This window comes from Epinephelus lanceolatus, chromosome 16 (genome assembly GCF_041903045.1).
Source record: "Epinephelus lanceolatus isolate andai-2023 chromosome 16, ASM4190304v1, whole genome shotgun sequence".
Lineage (NCBI taxonomy): Eukaryota > Metazoa > Chordata > Actinopteri > Perciformes > Serranidae > Epinephelus > Epinephelus lanceolatus.
The window spans coordinates 18,379,591-18,403,248 of record NC_135749.1 but is presented as its reverse complement, the minus strand read 5'-3'; the positions used below and the strand labels follow the sequence as shown (position 1 = coordinate 18,403,248).

The window sequence follows — 23,658 nt, the reverse complement described above, 5'->3', positions numbered from 1 at the left end:
AGCCAGCCTCAAGTGGACATTTGCTGCAGCTGCAGAGGACCACTGCATTTACACCTGGCACATTCATCGCCATACGTAAATCAACATTCTCCCTATACTGTAGAAAATGACCCTAAATGATTTCAGAGAGGGATTTTTTCCCTTTAATTGTGCATGTAATCTTTTCCAGAGGTAAAGTTATAGATAACTCTTTGAATCCAAATAATAAACGTTGGTTTACTGGTCATTTTCCAAGAGAGTGAGACAACTCTTTTGCAAGCAGGAGACAGAGATTAAAGACAGCAGTATCTTTCTTGGATGCAATTTGTTTGTCAGGATGTAAACCAGAAATGACAAACTTTGGGTGCAGTGTTAATTGTATTCCCAATATTGTATTCAGAGCATGTTTAATCTCCTGCCAGAACTCTTTCACTTTGTCCCAAACAGTGGAAAAAGGTCCCCTTTCACCAAACTGTCGTCAGTCACTTGGGCACAAAAATATGAGAAAATAGGGTCCAGGTTAAAAATACATGAAAGTACAATATTAAATCAGTGATGTGGAGGTATTGTTGAACTGTGTGCATGTTGACTTTATAAAGGCTCTCAGTATAGGGGATTTAAAAGCATCTTTGGACCATCAGCTGCTGATATAATACTGCAGTTCTCATGTTTAAGGGGGGTTTTAAAAGGGGGATTTCCAAGTTGGGGTCAAACCTTGGCCTGAGTTCACTCTGTGAAGATGATGATGATGATGATGAGTCCCCTGTAAGTTCAGAGAGAGACCCGTGCAGACTTCGCCACAGCGTCAATAACTCGTCTATTTTTAGCAGGGTTGTCTGTGGCTGCCATGTTGCCTGCGAGGTAGACGCTTGTCCGCCCCAGAGCAGATCCTGCGGCACTGAGTCACGGTCCTGGTGTCTGCACGCCGCGTGGCGCTCAGGTTCACCGTGTTGCTTAATTAGGACATCCCGGAAGAGTCACGGAGCTGTGCGCAGCTGAGTGACGGGACACGGAGGCAGGAGGGGACCGCGGCGCACAGACACGAATCCGTCTCGGGATATTGACAGTCACAATAAAACATCAGCAGAAATCCGCTGTGGACCAGAGGAGGGAGGTAAGTTGCGTCTATACTGGCGACTTTGTCACTGCGTGTCAAGTTTGGGTGATTTTCGGGGTGGGGCGGAGGAGATAAAGGGGCGCAGAGATGTCCAAACACAGTCATTTTCACCTGCCCCCTGTGCGCCATGGTTTCTTTTATATATTTAGCACGCAGTGTGAGTGGATTTTGTGCTGCTGTTTTCCTTCATCTCCTTTGTGTTTCGGAGTAACGGTGATGTTGTGGCGTGAAGCATCAGATTTGAGGGGCGGTGAAAGTCCTGTCAGCATGCCAGCAGTGTGCCATGTCATGTTTTATTATGAAGCGTCATCTCTGGCCTGTGAGAGCCCGTGTGATGAGCACCAGTTATCATGACTCTCAAACAGAGTGATAGATTAAACATTATTGGGTGCAGATATGTTAAGTTTCAAACTTCATTTTTGACCAAACAAAACAATCTCTCTTCTTCCATTTAGTAGCTTTTGGAGCTTTTGGTTATGTAACATCTCCTTCATGTTTGGTTAAACTCAACGTTAATTTTTGAACTCAGTTTTTAGGCCAGCATGGACAGGAAGGGAAGTCCGCAAAGGGAAAATTTGCAACCTATTCTGTGTAAATCACAATTTTCATCACAGTAATGATGTCAGTACGATGTGATTTAGGCTCCTGCGATTGAAACAATATTTTACATGCACATTTAACAAAATGTGTTACAGAAGAAGCTGCCGTTCCTTTATTTTTTACTTTTGGCCATGACACACATAAACAACACATAAATAACAAGTACAGTAAAGTTTACTTTAAACTGACTCCACAAACACAAATAAAACAGCACATAGGATAAGTTAACCTTCAGGGCTTTCTTCCAGAAAGACCTTTCTGAAAGAAATCTTTTCATTTTAACCCAAACCATCATCTGTCTCCTAAAACTTCAAGACTAACTGGCCTAAAGCCCTGAATGCAAACTTCTCCATACAGCCATAAAACATGGACTAACATCATCATTTAACAAAAGTATCAAATTCAGCTCAATAATATCTGTCAAGGTTTAGAGACAACAAATAAAATGTTTTTCGCTAGTCACTTATTATTAGCTTAAGCATGTTTACGTTGCATAAATTAGCCTAGTGGCTAGTGGACTTTTTTCCCTCTACTCATAGGTTAACAAATTACATGTAAGGTTATTATATTTCTTACTCGCCATTGGTTTAAATCACTACATCTCCCGACAGAACAGCTCAGTTGAATTTCAGCTGAATGTTGTTAAAAACAGAGCAACTAATGTTGCTGTAGTGAGAAGTTAGCGGATTGAGGTGCCCGACAAGGCAGGTAACATTACATTGTGTTTTATCTCATAACAGCATTGTTTAGCCTACATACGACATGTACTCTGTCTGTCGACCAGTATTTTCTCTGCTGATCTATTCCTCTTCATCTTTCTCTTGGCCTCTTACCATCTACCTGCCATTGTTCGATGGTGACAAAATCAAAGCATATCCTTAAGATGACGATATGGAATGATGTTTTTACTTTACATCGATGACATTGGCTCGTTGATCATTTAATTGATATATCGATCCAGGTCGATGGATCGTTACATCCCTAATTATATGTGGATGTCTGATTAGTGTTGATGGTAAATGTACGTAATTGAAATAAGTTCCTCAGTGCACGCTATATTGACCCTTGTTCTTCCTGCATCCAGTGCCGTCATTTGAAGTGACAGTAGCCCTTTCTACACTGCCTGTTCAAGGCGGGAATGTTGAGCTGTTATTCCGCTTCATCGTTCTTCATAAAAGGTACAATCACGGAATAGGGGGACAGTTTTATCACCTTTAAGCCAGCAGCAGAGGTAGTAAAAGTGCCAAATCAAAGGACAGCCAGAAAAAGGAGACCATGGATGGGACATGTGTTATGTGTGCAATCCACCACCAAGAGATTTAAAAACAGCTCACAGCAGTTAGCAGCTAGCCAGGGGAAAAGAACAGCAGCCAAAGATGTTGCCGCTGTGGAGGCAATGAGGTCAAAGAGCTACTTACCCTCCGAGCAGAGGCCGAGATCAGGCACAATATAACAGGGGTCACAAATGACTGTGGTTGCCATGTTATTAACAACAGCAGTTTTTTGAAAGTTGATAAAATCACTGAGAGCTCATTCTGATGATAGCACAGTTTCCTGTTTGAGTGGCTGTAACATAAACATTATACTAGTAAAACAGTTATTTGTTGAATTCCCTAAAAGTTACTAGTACAGTACAGCACATGACCTTGAGACCTACAGCAGGACGTCTTACAGTAGGCCTGTAGCAGCCCAATATAGCCCCAAAGATCAGATACCAGGCCACAGGGTCCAGGAGACACATGCAGGTCAGGGTGAAGTCAGTAATATCTTTCCATCGCAGGAACATGTGTGCTTTCTCAGCTGTTAGTTGGGGTCTTTATGTGGCAGACGCTGCTGCCCACCTGTCTGCAGGAACAGAGGGAGGAATGTGTCCATTTACTGCGGCCTGCTAATGTCTACATCATACAACAGCTGAAAATGAATGATAGATGAAATCTATTGACCGGTGTTTGTGTGGTGGTTTACAGTCCTTGTAGCACTAATGGTTTGAACCACTCTGGCTGCTTCTGTTGTGGGCTGAATGTATGAAGTGTATATGAAAAGCTAAAAGAGCATCATTGGCCACGTCTTTGCATTACCATGGAGAATTTGGCTGTTTGACAATACAGTCAGTGCAGACACTGGCTCTTTCTGTCTCATGGCTGTCAAACACATTTTTATTGAGCAAGACAGTGATGAAGTGTTTTGGACTTGAGCAAATACAGTAGTTGATTCTTAGTCCTCTTTTTAATGACTCAATGTGAATGAATACTTCACCCACAAAATGACCATTTGTAAATTACAATCACAATGTGTCACCTTGAATTCATGAAGAAAACTTTGTTTTCTCACATGCCTCCATGGAAAATGGCGAACATATTGATTTATTGATTGATTGGGGACCACTTCTGACGACAGCAAAGCTATATGAAAACATCAGTTTACAAACCCTCACACAACTTGTACAGTGCAGTCCAAGTCTCGTATAAATTAAAGTCTGATTTTGAAGAGAGCACAAATAAGTTTCACACTCAGTTCAATTTTAAATAGTATGGTTTTAGCAAGCCTGGCTGGAGGCAATATTTTTTCAGGTTGTCCGTTTGCCCATTGAGATCAAGACCTCTTTCACAAGGGTGACCTGGCCAAGAAAGGCAGCAGCATGCGTCATAATAAATACTGCAAATGTAAAGACAGATAAAAAGATACAAACATTGAAATATAGAAATCTAAACAATTTGACAAATTAAAGGGATAGTGCACCCAAAAACGAAAATTCAGCCATTATCTACTCACCCATATGCCGATGGAGGCCCTGGTGAAGTTTTAGAGTCCTCACATCCCTTGCGGAGATCGGCGGGGGCAGTGGCTAGCACACCTAATGGCTGATGGCGCCCCAGACTAACGTCCAAGAACACAAAATTTAATCCACAAAGTATCTCCATACTGCTCATCCGTAGTGATCCAAGTGTCCTGAAGCCCCGACATAAAAGTTGTTTCGAAAAACATCATATGAACTCTGTTTTTAGCCTCACCATAGCCTGTAGCTCTGACTGCTTCTCTGTGCTCCGCACTCACATGTGCGTGCTCAGGGTGAGCAGGGTCTCTGAAGAGCAGCAGTCTCGTCAGTACTGATGTCCAGATTCTCAAGTGCAGGCATCGCCAATTCCCAGTCTGAGCAGCAAAGACTTTCCTCATCCATTGGCATTGCTTTGCATTTGAAACAACTACACCACCAGGTTTCCAGTGCTCGACTCCGGTATTCTGCGGCTGGCTGAGGGATAGGCTCATGAGCTGCGGCGGCTGCTTCGTCCAGTAGCCTGAGTTCTGTCTGTATACTCGGGCTCAAACAAATGTGGCTCAACAAAGAAATGCTGTTCCTCCTCAATTTCAAAGTCTTCAGACATGTTGGGCTGTCCTTTGCTAAAAGACTGTAGTGCAAATTATCTTTTAGCTCTGTGGTTACTGCTGTCTCCCCGTGCGGTGCACATGTCACGTGAAGTAAACACAGGTAAGCAAAGCTAATGCTTTCGCTGGTCGCGGGCACGCGTGAGTGCGGAGCACAAAGAAGCAGTCAGAGCTACAGGCTATGGTGAGGCTAAAAACAGAGTCCATATGATGTTTTTCGAAACAACTTTTTATGTCGCGGCTGCAGCACACTTGGATCACTACGGATGAGCAGTATGGAGATACTTTGTGGATCAAATTTTGTGTTCTTGGACGTTAGTCTGGGGCGCCGTCTGTCATTAGATGTGCTAGCCACTGCCCCCGCTGATCTCCGCAAGGGATGTGAGGACTCTAAAATTTCACCAGGGCCTCCATCGGCATATGGGTGAGTAGATAATGGCTGAATTTTCATGTTTGGGTGCACTATCCCTTTAAGTGCAGGAGTTATGGTTTCAGTAACAGCTTAAGAACACAAGCACTGTTTGATAGATTCCTGTTCTTGGTCTTTTAGGATAGCACAAAAGGCTTCAGGTGAAATAAGTTCTGGTATTTTTAGTTCAGATTGGAGAGTATTCAAAGCAGAGGGGGCAGAGAAACTGAATGCTTTTTTTCCCATTTCAGTCCGAACACGAGGAGCAGACAGGTGTAAAATGTTATTAGATCGTAAGGCATAATGGCTTTTAGTTCTCTGAAGAAAAGTGCATAAATAGGCAGGAACCAAGCCAAGAAGAGCTTTATAAATCAGAGTCATCCAGTGTACATTCAAGGAGGGCAAACCAGCTTTAGCATACAGTTCACAGTGGTGGGTGAGGCGGCTGCAACCAACAAATTTGGCACAAGAATTTGTCAAAGGTCACTGTGACCTCACAAAACATGTTTTTTGGCCATAACTCAAGAATTCATACATTATTTATGAAAAAAGTTCACACAAATGGATAAAATTATGAAGTGATGATGTTTTATATCCAAAAGGTCAAAGGTCAACTTCACTACACTTGACTCTCATCTTGGGTGCCCACCTTGAAACTATGATGATTGTGTAGATCTTCTGTGCTCCGGGAGAAAGATGTGTGTGAAGCATCCATGTTTTCACAGACATGGATGTAAACTGTAAGTGCAACTTAAGAGGTTTTGGGAGTCAATTAGCCTTTTATATGATAGTGATAGCTGAGGTCGGGGGGCATGCATCACCCTGGCCACTCAGTCAGGACTAACACTTTACCAGGTGAGCTACTGGGGCGCCCATTATAAGTAATATCATTACTATTATTATTATTATTACTACAAGTAAATAACCTGCTATATGTTCAGAAGTTGTTGATAAAGGGCTTTTACAATAATCAATCAAGTCAGCAGATGTAAATCTTATCAGTTTTGGTTCAGATACCCTGCAGCACTTTCCCAGGATGTAAGCAGTCAAACAGTCTGTTGGAACAGTTTGTTGTGTATTAATACATGATTTATTATGCATGAATTAAGCCTTTAGTTAAAATCCAGGTGGGAAATGAAGGAAATCATTAGGATTGACTTTTGGCTTGGAGCATTTCTTTTCCTCCTTCTGCTATTTGATGCATAATTTACTTTATATATTTGCACTTAAACACATTACCACTGCATAAACAATGTTATGATGACAGATGTTCTCCTGGTTTTGTACATGTGTCACCAGAAAATGCTTTACTGACCACAAGACAAACTTGTAAGAGGGCCTAAATAAAGTGGTATCAGAAATGCAAATACAAGTTTACCCTTGCTGACGCTCAGAAAATAAACTTGATCCCACTCAATCCAAGCAGATGTCTTGCAGCACATTCAGTGCTGTTGCTTTATATCTGACTTGTTGCGCATGATCAGCCCATGTCGAGCTCTCCAGGTTTCAGAGCTGTTGTGACCCAGAGAGCAGAAATAGCAGATGAGTCCCGCGACAGGCATCTGACACCACTGAGAGGTTTCTCCAGAGAGATGACTCGATGACGCCCATCAGGACATGTCTGTTGCTCATAGCCTCACAGCACATAATTACAAGACATAATTTATACAGATTACAGACCGGACAGCAATCCAGTCTACATAGCTGCCATATTATTGCAGCACACAGCGTCCTGGTGTTTTTTTATAGATCATTTGTAAAGCAAATAAACAGATTATAACTCACGCCATTGGATTGTGTGTTGGACATGCAGGTAGCAGGTGTCAGATTGGGAAGTGCGTGTTACCTAGCAGTGGTTTGTGTAAACATGCAGTGGGTTGCTGGATTGAATTCCACTCTGTTGACTAATTGCCCGCATCACCTCATGGTGAGGCATATGGCTGGTCAGTGTTAACGAAAGAGATACAATATGGTCTGTGCAATGTTTCAGTGGCGTTGGATTACAGCTGGAGGTTTTGTTCCATCATAGCAGAGAGATAACCCTGTCAGTGCTGTCTGCATGCTTCAGCTGAGTTTGGGTACAGTCTGTATATTCATGTATGTTGAATGTCCAATCTGTGTGGGTGTCTCAGCTGACTCATCTCTAAATGACAAGAGTTATTTGCGCTAACATGGAAATGTCATAAGGGGAGTATACAGGGTCAGTGAGCTCACTCTTTCACCATCAGGACAGATCATCAGATAAACTCACTTTGATACAGCAACGTGTGGATTGTGGGCTTAAACTACAACCCTTATTCCAAACGTAAATTAAAACAAAATTTAATGAATTGCAAATCATTTTCAACCTATTTTAAATTGAATACAGTCCAGAAATAAGATATTTAACATTAAAACTAATAAATGTTACTATTTATTGTAAAATATATACTCGTTCTGAATTAGATGCCTGCAACTTCTTTACAGAAAAAGTTAAAAGAGGAGTAACAAAAGTCTGGGAACGCTTTGAAATGCTCAAAACTCAAACACCAGTTTGGTGGTCACAAATAGCAGCATCATGATTGGGTTTCAAAGGGACATCCTGAAAAGGCTCAGTTGTTCACAGGCAAAGATGGTCACTCTGTGAAAAACTGTGTGGGCAAGCAGTCAGATAGTTTAAAAACAATGTTTCTCAACGCACGATTGCAAAGAATTTAGGGATTTCACCAGCTACAACCCAAAATATCATCAAAAGATTTAGAGAATCCAGAGAAATCTCTGCATCTAAGGGGCAAGGCTGAAAACCAGCATTGAATGCTTGTGACCTTTGACCTCTCAGACAGCATTGCAAGAACAAAAATCAAGTAAAAGTGACCAAATCAACATCTCAAGCACACACACGACCACACACGTGAGCCCCTCCAGTCTTACGTCTGGCAGAGATAACAAAAATAAGCCCAATAATTCTTTAGTTGAGCTCATTATCATGATACACTTTTTCATCCTACATTATTGCACAGTTTATTGCAGTCATTTTGATTCATTCATTATTGAATATATTCATTGTTTTAAATGTCTGTTTTCATTTCATAATGCCGCTTGTCATCGGAAAGGCTGTAAATCTAGACAAAAAATGCCAGAGCCTGTTATGTGATTAAAAACTGGAATTGAATTAAAATACTTGATATAAACTCTGTTTTTGAAGTTTATTGGATTATTCCGCAAATGTGTTTATATATTCATTTTCTTGTTTTTTCCATTTTATTTTTCACTTAGACCAAAACAGAAAGTGTGTCTTCCTATCGTTTGTATCTAAAGATACTTTATCAGGTATTTTCTCAGGTTTTCTTTCTTTCTTTCTTTCTTTCTTTCTTTCTTTATTTCTTCTCCCTCTGCATTTACTTCTGTGTCTTTCCCCTCAGCTTGGCCCCGGTCTCTGCCCTTCCTTAATCCAATCGTGTGATTTGTTCATGTGTTCATAGCAGAAGTTGTGACTGTGGCAGAGGTCCAGACAGCTCAAGCAGAGACAGTGTTCATATAAACCCCACTTCATTGGCTACATTTAGTTTCACTCTGTAATGACATGGGCCAGCTTTTTGAAAACAGGGAGCAGCAGCGTGGGAAAGCTGAATAGTGATGTGTCCTCAGCTCAGGACCCAGTGCTGATCGCTCACCTCCCTGTCGAGAGGGGGAATTACAAAGACAATTTGCTTGTGGGATCAATAAAGTGAAACAATCTGCTGCATCACAAAACTGTTACCTATGATTGAAAAGGTCACAGTTAAGCTTATGAAACCATGCTCTTGTTTCTAGGTTTGTCAACATGGAAGGTTTCATGGAGCGGCTGGAGCGAGCTGTGACTCGCCTTGAGAAGTTTGCTGTCACGATGCAGGCGTCCAGTGGCATGGCCAACGGGGGATGCCTCAACGGCATTGATGGAGGCAAGTCTGTGCTTTAATAATACTCAACTTAGAGGTTTGGGGGACAGAGCAACAAGTTAAACCGACACTGAAGCTCAACATGAGAGCGGTGATTTCTCCCTGTTGTGTCTTCAGGTTTGTCTCAGAGTGTGGAGGCCTTTGATGTCCTGCTGAGAGGTCCAGTGTCAGAGTACCTGAACTACAGCCGAGCCCTAGGAGGTGAGGTGGAGAAACATGTAAGTTGTGTTTGATTCATTCACTTAATTCTCTCTAAATAGTGTGCAACTTATTGTTGAGCTGTCAAACTCTACATGAGAGAAGAAGGGAGTTATTCAAATTGTTGATAGAATCATGAGTGGCCTTCAGTTATTATTCTGCAACATACAATGAGAGGAAGATGGCCGGCACTAGTCAAGGCTAAAAAAGATTCTCGCCAGCAAAAAAACATTTATGCTTTTAGTTTCTATCTGTATTTATGTTCTTGATTGTTGCAGTTCTTTGCCTCATTTTATTTATTAAGTGTAAACCTACTTGGTAATAAACCATATTCTGATTCCTACATCTGCTGCCCAAACAGTCAGGTTAGATTTGTCAGTTTAGACTCCAGCTGCTGCAAGAGACAGCAAAGCATCCTTTCATTTTATAGTTACAGTTTACTAATAAAACTCTCCACGGTATGAACAGTGGTTACATGAGCCTCAAAACCAGCCACAACTCAGCCCTGAGCAGAGTGACCATCCGCTACTGACCAATCAACTCACTGCAGTGTTCACAGCTCCACTTTTTAGTACCAGATCTGTGTGCTAGGTACCCCAACAGAGGGGGGACCAAAAATGGGGACGGTACAGAACAGTACCATTGGTACCATCCACAACTTTTTGCAGTGGAAACAGAAAAAAAGTACTGAACTGAACTGAACTGAACTGCTTCGTGGAAACAGGGCTTTTGTGCCTATTAATGAGAATTATAAAACAACAGCACGGAGGCATCGTAGTATGACCCAAGATGGCAAACTTTATTACTCCTTTCATCTTTGACTAAGCCAGCGAATTTCAGATCTTACCTTTTACACTAATAGCCCGCAGAAATTTACACTGCGTAACTGTTTATCAGAGGGAACTGGGTTGCTGTCCTCTGTAAATGCAGCACAGATGGATACCAGCAGAGCAACTAGCACAGTCCGTCTGTGCCAACCTTTATCTGACTGGATGTAGAATTATAAGCAAACATGGATTGTCCTGCTTTAGATCCCACTTAGATATGAGCGTCCCTGGAAAGCTGAGGGATAGCGATGTTTGTGTGTGGGAGGTCCGTGGTCCAAGGTTTCCTGTCCTCTACAAAGCCAAGGATGGGAGTATGATTGAACTTTGACCTTAGATTCATTTATCAAACCGCTATTGGAGAACCTTTTCCTATTTGGTAATGACCTACACTCCCACTAGGACTGTAAGTGTGTTTGTGGTAAGCCAGTTGGCAATAATAGCTGTGTTATGTCCTTTGAATCAATCCAAAACAGGAGAGTAAAGGCTTCAGGAAATCACAGTGTTATGTAAAAAAAAGAATGTTTGTATTTCTTTCCTCTGTATCTTGAAAGCAGATCTCTATCTCTGCGTCCCATTGAACAGAGTGAGAAGTAAGGGGAGTGTGTGAACGAGAGCCAGGGGTAGTTTCTCTAAGTTTGCAGAGCTCCTTTTATGGACAAAGCCTCCCTGGTGGTTCCCTTGGCCCGTGACTGGAGGTCTCAAACACACACAGGACACAGCTGGCTGGGACTAACCCAAACTCTGTGTGTGTGTGTGTGTGTGTGTGTGTTACTATACTTTCCTTTTTATGTCTCAGACAGACATTCACTGCCGAGATTTCAATAAGCGTGAGAGAATGCGATCAAAGCATAAACAAAAGAGAATGAGAGAATGACATGCAAATCATGGCAGTGTAACATTGTCTATAATAAATTTACACAATATAGTATCATTAGTATCATGCTGCTTATAATGTGTCATGTAGCACGTATTGTTATCCTAACCTATCCGACTTTGGTTCTTTATGACTGACAGGCGGAGATGGTGAACAACGCCCTGCAGACTCAGAGAACCTTCCTGAAGATGGCTGCCACGCACCAGGAACCTGCGCAGGTACGACATGCTGAAAGCTGGGGTGCCCACTAGCTCACCTGGTAGAGTGGATGCCCTATGTACAAAGGCTTTGTCCTTGCCGTAACAGCCGCGGGCTTGACTCCAACCCAGAGGCCCTGTCTACTAAAGGCAAAATGCCAAAATAAAAGTTTAAAGGGAGCTGTGATTCCAGTGTGTGGTATCGCAGTTTTCCAACACCAATCCCACAGTGTGCACTCAACTCCTTTAGATTATACCATCAGGTATATGTGAGGAAGTTTGGTAGCTTTACTGTTAACTGAATTATAACAACTTTTAGGTACTAATCCAGAGTCAGTGTGCTACCTTCAGTAGAAGCCGGTCGGCATGCCTCCAGTTTGGAGAGGCAGGCAGAAGAACCACCACTGATGCTAATCCATGTACTGCTGTGGACTAAGGCAGCATCACAACTAATTTTAGTCACCTAAAAAAAATCAACATCAGTGTAAGTGTACAGTATAGTTGAATATTTACACTCCTTTGCATAGCTGTCAGACAGCACTTTTCGAAGGGGAACTGAAGCCATTATATCCATCTATACTCTCTTCAAAACCACCAGACTCCATTTACAAAAACAGTAATTTTACGTTGCGGAACACGGGAGCTGCTGGTCTTCTGTTGCTCGACATGTTAGTTTGTTTGTGTTATCGTGTGACTTTGATGTTTTAAAGGGTTAGTTCAGATTCTTCACAGTCAGACAATAACACATACGCAACAAACAGCTCCAGTGGTAAACTTTCTGTCTTGGTTAATGGCCACTGGTGGCTTTAAAGAAAGTTCAGATGAATATAATGGCTTAAGTTCCCCGTTTGAAAGGGCTGTCTGATGGCAGGTAAAGTGGTGAAAATATTCTGAATATAGCATACAATTAAACTGATAGAGATTCTTTTAGGTCACTTAGATATGTTTTGCTGCTGCCCATCCACAGCAGTACATTGCTTTGCCTCTGTGGCTAATCCAAATCGTCCCTTTAAGGTAACATCCCTTATTGTGCCACTGCCATCATTGCAGTTTACAGTCTGCTCTTTGTTGGTTTTACAGTATTAGACCCCAACTGGAAGTGGTGGAAATAATAGTATCATGTGATGTGATACCGTCATTATGACTGACTGCTGTTTGTGTTTCTGCTTACAGCAACAAACCTTTCAGTTAACCATGGCAGGTGATTCCCAGTGCAACTCTCATGACATTCAGTTACAAATTGCATCAAATGTCTCATATTTAACGTAGAAATAAACAGTAAATAAACTGTATCACAGTGCTGTGTGTCTGTCTGGGTCCTCCCCTCCTGTGTTCCCCAGCAGGCCGGGCTGTTCACAGAGGGATTACGCTGCTCTTTGACTAAGAAAACGCTAATACAACACATTCCCAACATGTTCACGTATAGAGAGGGGGGTGGGAGAGAAAGCTCTTTGTGTGTGTGTGTGTGTGTGTGTGTCAGTGTGTGAGAGAGAGCCGATATGATATCATCCCATTGGCCTTCTGTTTGTATTGTGTGTGTGTGTGTGTGTGTGTGTGTGTTACAGAGTCTGTAGAGCCTACCAGGAAGTGATTACTCCCTATCTGTCAGTTCATTGGTTAAGAGGCGGTGAAAAGAGCGTTCGGTGATTGTCAGAAATGCAAACAAGGAAAGAGCGAGGGTTTTACAGAGAGGGGAGGACAGAGATATAGGGGAGGAGGGAGATAAAGGGGAGGAGGAGATGAAATTTGGCATCATTGTTGGCCAGATAAACCCAAAACAAGTCATGGAAAAGAGACAAAAAAGAACTTCACGTACTCCCATTAATTCTTGTCCTGTTTCCAAGTATATAATTATCATCAAACGCTTCTTTCATCTCTTTCTGAACATGTCAAACAGCAACATGAATTAGGGTTTTCTATTCCATTTTCTAAACCACTAGAGCTGTAGACTGGAGATATGAGACTTGGACTTAAGTCACAGAAATGAAGACTTTAGATTTAACTTGGACTTGACTGCTGCTTGGACTTGCCTTTATTGAAGAGAAGCCACTAACAAAGTTCCACTAATTCAGTGATAGCATATTTCATTTCCTGTAGATTCCTTACAATAAAAGTCCCCTGTTATTTTGTAATGTAAAAACTTTTAATGTGAAGCAGCAAAACAAGGAAATGTTGAGTTTTTAAGCAGCAGCTTCACACAACTTCTAATATGGCTGATAGCGAACATTAAACAATAAAATAAAGCAGATACCTAAAGTACAAACAGGACGCAGGAGAGAAACTAAACTCCAAACCACAGAGATTCAGTCAAACGCTACGAAAGTACTGAGAGCTGAACAAAGAGACTTTTAAAAATGTCTTTCTCTCTGGTCTCCTGCAGACAGAGGTGAGGAGAGTGTTGCAACACACACTCTTGTTTGGGGGGGGGGGGTGGGTTGTTGAGAGTAGGGTGCGGTCGTCAAGACGTCACCGCTATCTGCTTGAGGGCGGGCAGCGCAGCTTTTGGACCTACACTGGAGAGAGTCCATCTCCAATGTGGCATGGCGTGGCATGGTGTGTCTAAACTGACGATGGAAACAAAAATCGGCTACAACTCAGTCAAGGAGGACGCCATTGATATTTACATTTCACTCTGTCACAAGCAAGAGCTTCTTGTCCATGAGTAGATGCACACTTCCTTCTGGGCGTTGATATAGTTGGTGGGTTAAGTTCTGTGGAAAGAAAATAGTTTCTACATCAAACTGCTCACAACAAGGAGGATTATGGATTAATGTGGATTATCTTTAGTAGCCAGGTCTTCATTTCCGTTTGGACAGCTGTGACTCAGGAAGATTGGCGGTTCGATCCCCGGCTCCTTCAGTCCACATGTCGAAGTCTCCTTGGGCAAGATACTGAACCCCAAATTGCCCCCGATGGCTGTTCCGCAGGTGTGTGAGGGTGTTAAAAACTGAGTAGCAGGTGGCACCTTGTATGGTAGCCTCGGCCACCAGTGTGTGAGTGGGTGAAAGTGACGTGTAAAAAGTGCTTTGAGTGGTCGGAAGACTAGAAAGGCACTATACAAGTGCAGGTCCATTTAGTTTCTGGAAAGATACATTGCTGTTCAGTTTATCAAATTATTATTTTTTTTTTTTTGGTAAGTGCCATCTAGTTCCATTATATTCAAGAGATGGCAGAGATCTCAATGGCTGATATCTCCATCACTCAGCAACTCACACACAAAACAATCCCTACTGATAAAATAGCACTACAGGTAAGAGGAAAAATATGTGTTTTTGATTTGGGGGTGAACTGTCCCTTGGAATTTAGGTGTAAATAATGGTTGAAAGATAGACTCCGGTTGACATGAGGCATCCATGTTTATTTAACTTTTTAGTAGGGTTTTCAAAGCCTCGTTGGAGCTGTAGTTGTTGAATGCTTCCAAATTAAACAATGTTAAATCTTTATCAACTTAACTCACCAGTACAGTTGTAGATACCAGTTTAACGCTGAGGTCATGAAAAAGATTTGCCTGATTAAAGGAGTCTCTGAGAAAACGCACTGTCACACTTTGGCATGTAGAGCTGAGGCTGCTGTAGCTTGTCAAGGCTGGGACACCAGTTCTTTATTCAGAGTCAACATGACTCATAAACCCTTCAATATGGACACACACACAAACAAACACACACCACCAACAGTACAAACCTTGTCCTGAAAAGCCTTCACATACAAACAAACACACACATCTGTCCACCTCACTTATTCATGTCTATATCTGTCATCCTTCATACAGATCAGGCAGAGGAGGAAAAGTGTGTGTGACTCTGGCCAGTACAGCCTCTCTATCCACACACACACACACACACACACACACACACACACACACACAGATTACAAACTCCTGGCCTTTCTCTGCAGCACAGCCCCTGTTGTGCTCTCTGACTTTTTATGGGCATGTTCTATATTTGAGCCTGTTGCCAGTGTGTGTGTGTGTGTGTGTGTGTGTGTGTGTGTGCGTGTGTGTGTGCGTGTGTGTGTGTAAGAGAGTGTGTTTGTGCGAGAGAGAGAGTTAGATAAAGTGAAAGAAAGTAAGCCTCTCTCTCATGTGACCTCAAGTTGGCCTGTTAAATTTGTGTGTGTGTGTGTGTCTGGCAGTTCACACATGCTGTAGACTTTCACAGTTACAGTTGCTCTCCCATTGTCGCCCTCCACTCTCCACCTTTGATCCACTGCTTGTATAGGAAGTCAAGGCTCGGACGCTGTGCTATTGTAACACACTGCCCATCAAATAACGTGAGCCGACGTTTTTGATCCTTTTGTCGGCTCATTCTCTTTCTGTCTGTATCCGTCTATATCTCTGCCCATGTTACCCATGTGGTCATATGGACATTTACATTTAGAAAAAAAAGTATTAACTTAAGTACTCATTAACATCTTTGCTGATTGAAGTCGTTTTGTTCATCGTAGTTCAGAGATTATCGTCATCTGAGTAGTTCAAACGGTGCCATGCCATTGTCCCAGCTGTCCATTACTTCAAAACCCCATTTGTCTGAAAAATGTCTCATTGTCCCTTATCCTGAAAAACAAACACCCATTGCTCCGAAAATACAAACTCTCCCTGCAGTTAGAAAGCTTCATGGCCTACAGTCAGTTGGCTCTACCTCCTTATGTTTCACACCCTGTTTCCCTGGTTGATTGGGAATGTCTGTGTGTATATACAGCTGACGGACCAGTAACTCACCACTGGGCTGCTCCAAACATCAGACCTCTAATCTAACAATCACATGTGTAGCTGGTTCCTCTTATGGGATTAGGTCCTCCCTACCAACGTTATATCACTGCTGCATGGAACGTTACATATTGCCAGCCAGGGAAGAATGACTGTCTGAATGTCCGACCTCGAGGGCAGCTGAATTCTGGACCAACTGGAGTTTATGATGACACTTGAGAGGGAGACCAAAGAGGACAGAATTGCAATAATCAATACAGGATGTAACCAAAGAGTGAATGAGGATAGCAGCACTCTGAGGTGTAAGTGATGGGCCAAGATGATATATTTTGTAGATGAAAGTATGCAGACAGAGTAACATCATTGATGTGGATCTCAAAGGACAATATACTGTTCAGGGTGACACCCAGCTTCCTAACCTGAGGGGATGAATGGACTTCGGAGTTAGCAATGGTTAGAGTGAAACTGTGCGGTTTAGCCAGAGTAGATTTAGTACCCACGAGGAGAACCTCAGTTTTATCATTGTTAAGTTTAAGGAAGTTGCATGAAAGCCAAGCTGTAATATCCAGTAAGCAGTCAAAAGGGATTTGGGGGGAGAGTGGAAGTAGGCCTAGTGGATAGATAGAGCTGGGTGTCATCAGCATAACAGTGGAATTGAATACCAAATTTTCTGAAGATACGGCCAAGAGGTAGAAGGTAGATAATGAATAAAAGAGTATCTAGGACAGAGCCCTGGGGAACACCACTAGCAGCTGGAAAAGAGTTGGATCTGAAATTTCTGATTTGAACAAAATGAGTGCGGCCAGAGAAATATGATTTAAACCAGTTGAGAGCGGTGCCAGTGGTGCCAGTGGTAGCTCTTCTCTCTAGAAGGATGTTATGTGAGATGGTATCAAAGGCTACACTCAGATGAAGAAGAATTAGAGTCAGCTGCCATTAGGAGACCATTAGTGATTTTACCGGAGCTGTCTCAGTACTGTGAAAGATAGAATAGATAGGGGAGGCATGGGGGGAGCACAGAAAAGCAAATCAGGTGAACTGTAAGTAGTATTGTTAGACGTGGTCAGTTTCCGGTGAATATTTTCAGTTTAGGCATTAAAAAAAGGTTCATAAAGGTGTTACACTGGGCAGTAGAAAACAGGTGAGGAGCAAGAGTATCTGGTGGCCTTAGAAGATTGTTAACAGTGGAGAAAAGGGATCAAGTGTTAGTTTCACCTGACTGGATTAAATATGCATAATATGTTGATTTAGCTTTAGATAGAGCATCCTTATAATGAAGTAAGAAGCTACTGTACATGTCTTTATGCACCACAAGGCCAATTTTAGCATAAAGGCATTCCAGGCGACGGCCTTTAGCTTTAAGCTGGTGTAATTACGGTGCAAACCAAGGGGCAGAGTGGGTAGATATTTAGGTGGATGTGTCCCTTGTGTCGTCCCCCCACCCCCTTCTGATAAAATGCACATCAGTGAGCAATTGCATTTCATAACACTGTGACTTTAAGGAGCTGCTTTATCTCAGTCTTTGTGCTAAGCTAACTATGTGCGAGGAGAACCTCAGTTTTATCATTGTTAAGTTTAAGGAAGTTGCATGAAAGCCAAGCTGTAATATCCAGTAAGCAGTCAAAAGGGATTTGGGGGGAGGGTGGAAGTAGGCCTAGTGGATAGATAGAGCTGGGTGTCATCAGCATAACAGTGGAATTGAATACCAAATTTTCTGAAGATACGGCCAAGAGGTAGAAGGTAGATAATGAATAAAAGAGTATCTAGGACAGAGCCCTTGTGTCGTCCCCCCACCCCCTTCTGTTAAAATGCACATCAGTGAGCAATTGCATTTCATAACACTGTGACTTTAAGGAGCTGCTTTATCTCAGTCTTTGTGCTAAGCTAACTATGTGCGAGTCTGTACGCTCAGCTGAACTGGCTACTGTCTGTATTTAACTAGTGTAAAAACATGTGAGTGTTTCAAGCCTCTCATCTAACTTTTGCCAAGACAGCTTATTCCATAAAGTGTTTACTATTTCTTTGTGTTGTTTAGTCAAGTTCTAACAGGCCCACTGTCTGTTGATTTGAAATGGAGTAATTAGACATTAGACAACGAACTTATTTGATTTCTTGTTGAGAGTCAGATGAAAAAAATGATGCCATTCCTCATATTTGTATAGAAAACATGAAGCTGCAGCCATCACACGATTAGCTTAGCATAGCATGAAGACTGGAAGCAGGGAGGAACAGCTAGCCCAGCTCTGTCCAGATGTCATCTATACTAATAATGTACCTTCTGAGTGGTGCTCCATGTAAGACCAGTGTAGTGTCTGTGCTCAGGAATGTAGCTGTTTCTGTTCCCACAAAAGCTGTGGTAAAAGATTTACTGAAATCTTTGTTTGCCCTGAGCTGTTAAAATGCTGAAGGGTCTTACATGGAAAATTGACTGCTGTTCTGACTTGACGCCAGCACGTAAATTTGCCAGAACATTTTCAGGTTACAGTGCACTGGGGAATATAGCTAATATATTTGTCTCGCTTCTCCCTGAGCAGCACAAGGGGAAGTCCATGCTCTGAACGATGCACTAACTCACAGAGTACAAGTCAGAAATTACAAAGTAAAAAAAATAAGACATAAACATACATTAAATATAAAATAAAGTAATTTAAAGGGCTTGAGAATCCATGATGGCTGTTTATCATGAGAGACAAAACATCGATTTGTTTAATTGAAAAACAATAATCAGTGGAATAATTGAGAATGAAAATGATTTTTTTGTTGCAGAGATGGTGGATAAAGATGGAACTGGGTGAATATTTACATACTGAAACCTTGTGGTTCCTGATTTACACTCCATTCCTGTTCAGCAAGCCCCGCACATCCGTATGGTATCTGTTATGGACGAGGAGAGATATATTGCCTCAAAGCTGCTCGCACACAGATATTAGCTGGATTTAGTTAGAATTAAAGGCAGCCGGAGGAGTGGAGAAAGGAGTGTCTATCTCAGCTCATGGAGATCATGTGCATCTCATTGAGGGAGGAATTTGTTGGGAAAAAAGGATAACTTCTTCTGTTTTCATTGCCTCCTTTTGCATGCAGTTATAGGAGTTATATTCTCAAACACAGCACCTACATCTATGAATATTATACACAACACACCAAAATAAAATCAGATGAGCTTATAAAGTCACATGCATACATAAATAAACTGGTCTGTGGAATAAACGCAAACTTTACCACTAGAGATACTTAACAATGCATCAGGTATATGTAGCTTACATTAACTGATATTATCAAAGCAAATACGCTGTCTTATATTAATACACGTAATAAATCAGCTTCTTCAACAGCAGAGCAGCGTTCTGCAACTTCTCATCTGAATAAAGAAACACTTTTGTCACGGCTCATTAACTGTAAATGCTTAACATAGCAGCCAGTTCACTGCAGAGCATAGCAAGAAAGCTGAAGCAGAAATTCTCCAATGAAACATTGTGTTCCTGAATCTCTGTGTGCGCGGGTGCATGTGTGATAGGTAAACTGTAAACACTGGACGAGCGGTATGCCTTACAAGGCCAGAGGGATCTCCCTGTGAACCGAGGAATGTTTGTAGGAATGGAGCGGGAGCAGGGAGGGGAGCAAAGGGTTTGGGAGACAAGCTATACTGTAGCTGAGATCTGGAAGATCCAATGGAAAAAAGCTCTGGCTAATAAAATTAGTTACTGTCCTGTAGCCTAGTTTAGGAATTACTGACTGGCACAGAGAGGAGGCCGGGTATGGGTGGGCGCCAGGCGAGGAAACAACGCCGGGGTTGTAAAATCAGAAGTATCTGAAACATGTTCAAGAAGAAAGAGGCTGTTGTGTTTTGCTAAAGTTTTCATCGGTGGTTGTTGAGCTCTCAGGGCTGTTTGGATTTAAATGCAGTTTGTCATTTACAAGTCCCAATATCCTGCCACTCTCCCTCGCTCTGTCATCTTGCATTTCATTTCTTCCCTTTCTCCTCCAATATTGCATCCTCTTGCATTCCTGTTTTAATTCCTCCCTCCTCCTTCTTCTTCTTCTTCTTCTTCTTCTGCAGACGGAGCTACACGACCTGCTGAAGCCAATCTCAGATCACATCCAGGAGATCCAGAGCTTCCGCGAACGAAACCGTGGCAGCAGCTTCTTCAACCACCTGTCAGCCATCAGCGAGAGCATCCCCGCTCTGGGCTGGGTGGCCGTGGTAAGGAGGACTACAATAACACGCTCTCATGCACAGAGCCTCACTAATGTATACAAGACAACACACATGAGAGGATGTGTCGATGCCTATAGAAACACAAACTCACTTAATAATCTGAAACTTTGACTAAAAAATGAGCATGGAAAAACTTCCACATGAAAAAAAATATAAGATCATCTTAAATTAGATCAAGGATTCCTGATTAAAGGAAACATGAATTAATAACTGTTTTGTTTGCAGTTTCTTTAAACAATTTCAATTTGGAAGCGAAGGGAGAAACCTCAAGCAAAAAAATGCTTTGATAAACTGATCGTACAAGACATGCACCATGTCTGTGTAACATCATCAAAAATCTGAAAAGTTAAACTCAATCTCAAATCTGAACCTTGAGGAAACATTTCATCTCCCCAACTGACTGTGTGTAAATCATTTATTCACCACGTGTTACATTGAACTTGTGTAAGAAAATAACAGATTTTCTCTTGCCTCCTCGGTGAATAAAGAATCCAAAAACAGACATTATTGAAGTCATAGGTGACCAAGTTTAACAATAATTTCTCACACAACTCGTGCAGTATAATCCAAGTCTCACTGATCCATTTGTATGCTCAGTACTTCCCAAACAGTCAACCCTTTCCAATGGGGAACTGAACCAAAGTGAAACTAATCCATACTCTCTTTAAAGCCAGACTCCATTGACAAAAACAGTAATTTTACCACGCTGAACATGGGAGGTGCTGCTGGTCTACTGCTGCCTCGATTAAGTTTGTATGTTTGTGTTACTGTGTGACTTTGGTGTTTTAAGGTTTAGCTCGGATTTACCAACATCACACAATAACACTAACAAACTACCGATGGAGGCAGTGGTAGACCAGTAGCTCCCGTGTTCAGAAAGGTAAAATGACTGTTTTCGTCATTGGAGTCTGGCCATGAAGAGAGAATGAAAAAGTTTCACTTTATGTTCAGTTCCCTGCAAGTTTTGGGAGGCAGCCTATGGCTTCAATTCATCAAGAATTTCCTCAGTTTTTGGATTGTTTGTTCACCGTGGAGGCTCAAGTGTTCTTCATGAAGTCAACATAACATGGGGTGAGTACTTGATATACAAATGATCATTTGAGGGTAAAGTATAGATAAGTACAATAAACACAGCCTACCATATTTACATACAGTATTTGCCCCTTTATCTGTCCTCTCATTGGTCTTTGTTTCCCATCAGACCATCTCTTCTTCTTAGGGATGAATATCATGTAGGTAAGATCAAAGCTTTTCCACTTTAGCACTCAAAGAAAAGTCTCTGGAGCTGACTCTGGTCAGTGTAAGGTGCTGTCAGGAGGGCACTTTTCCACACAGGTCTTATCAAACATGTTCAAGTACACAGTGTCACCCAGGGCTCTTCTTCTCAAATGAAGACAAATGTGCTGATAGTCAGATAATTCTTAAAGGTCTGTAGAAGATAGTTTCAACCTCACAGTGCTGCTTCTGTGTTTTCTAATGAGCTTTCATGTCTCTCAGAGTCAGAAGCCGGGTCCGTACGTGAAGGAGATGAATGATGCTGCCACCTTCTACACCAACAGAGTGCTGAAGGACTACAAGGAAACGTAAGTCCTCACATCCTCTATCCTTCATTTCCTCCACGCTGTTTTCATCTGACCATCATTTCTTTGTCTCACCAACCTCCTCTTTTCTCCCAGTGATAAACGTCATGTAGACTGGGTGCGTTCCTACCTGTCAATCTGGACCGAGGTACAGTCCTTCATCAAACAGCACCACACTACAGGACTTGTGTGGAGCAAGAGTGTGAGTACATCTTCCCTGAAAGTAAACAATACATTTGGCTGAACACAATAACATACTCCTGTAACAACTTGTTTATTATCTTAGCTGTGTTTTCATTTAGTTTCCATTCGCAGGCTGTGATATTTTTATATCAGAGCTCAAATTAACTGCTGCTGTTTGCGTACACTTCCATTTTTAGTTATGGAGCAGCCGGTTACATAAACCACTGCAGAGAGCATGAATGAATGAATGAGCTTCTCCCCAGTAGCTGCGCCCTGCGGTTCTCCATAGAGCTCCAAAAACCTCTGTCACTCCCACACACACTTCTGTTTATGGATGTCTCTTGTGGGACTCCTCTGCGCTCACACTCAGTAGATCCCAGAGATTATGATGGCCCAAAACCAAATCCTTCCACACACACTTGACCTTTTATTGTTAGCTAGATGGGTTTCTCATCTCTATTGACTCGGGGAAAGCTGCGTTTTGTGGTGTGTTTCATTTGAACAGGGGGGTCGGAATTACCAAGTTCCCAGACGGAAATTTCAACTAGAACTCAGACTCAGAAAATTGGACAAGCCTCACCAACCTGACCTCAAAAACCACAATGGCTGCTCCGTGCATTAACAGTAGAGAAAGCTGTAGTTATATACTGTTAATTAGCACTTATGTCTTCTTTGTGTCTCATTAAATCAGTTGCACACACAGTGTTGTCCAACTCTTATTTGTGGACATGTTGCTATTGTGTTTGTATGCGCAAAAAATGTTATGCACTGTTATTTGGTGTTGCTAACAATGACCTGCCTTGCTAATGTCTTGGTTTTCCAACTTGTACTGGAACAACAACTCAAGGTTCAAAGTTCAAGGTTCAAGGTTCAGGTCATTGTTATTCAAACATTTAAAAAAATCATGAGGGAATGAATTCATTATCCAGGTCCAGCAGCATACAGAATAAATAACATTTAAGATAGACCTATTATAAATAATTAAATAACCTGAAAGCCTGTCATAAATACAACACGTAGTTCATTCCCAGCATTGGCCTCTGACTTCTGAGATAAATGAAACATCGCATTGGCACCTAATACATTCACAAAAACCCGTTTCAGATTTTTTTTTATAGTTATATAGTTTACTATTCTGGGAAACAAGCTTATTTGCCTTTATTATGCCTCCACGCCGGCTGTCGCCGTGGCTGAAAGCATTATGTTTTTGGGTTGTCTGTCTGTCTGTCCTAAATACAGACGATTCTTGTGAACACAACATCTGAAGAACATCTTGAGGGATTTTTTTTTTTTCAAATTTGTCACAAATATTTATTTGGATACAAATGTGGTGGTCAAAGGTCAAGGTCACTGTGACCTTACATTGGTCTTATTCTCGTGAACACGATAACTCAATAAGGCCTTGAAGGTAATTCCTCAAATTTGGTACGAATGTCCACGTGGTCTCAAGAATGAACCGATTAGAATTTTTC

At 41.9% G+C, this 23,658-nt stretch overlaps 1 protein-coding gene across 1 annotated transcript in view; it reads left to right on the top strand.

The window, feature by feature from the left end:
* Window positions 1–807: 807 nt before the first annotated feature.
* The window catches only part of cap2 (cyclase associated actin cytoskeleton regulatory protein 2), a 30,561-nt gene continuing 7,710 nt past the window's right edge, over window positions 808–23,658 (top strand). Inside the window, exons 1-7 of the mRNA XM_033636939.2 lie at window positions 808–1,093; window positions 9,282–9,409; window positions 9,524–9,624; window positions 11,446–11,523; window positions 20,265–20,408; window positions 21,921–22,006; window positions 22,100–22,205. Coding sequence (XP_033492830.2) covers window positions 9,292–9,409; window positions 9,524–9,624; window positions 11,446–11,523; window positions 20,265–20,408; window positions 21,921–22,006; window positions 22,100–22,205 — 633 coding nt within the window. The 5' untranslated portion in view covers window positions 808–1,093; window positions 9,282–9,291. The remainder of the gene's footprint in view (window positions 1,094–9,281; window positions 9,410–9,523; window positions 9,625–11,445; window positions 11,524–20,264; window positions 20,409–21,920; window positions 22,007–22,099; window positions 22,206–23,658) is intronic.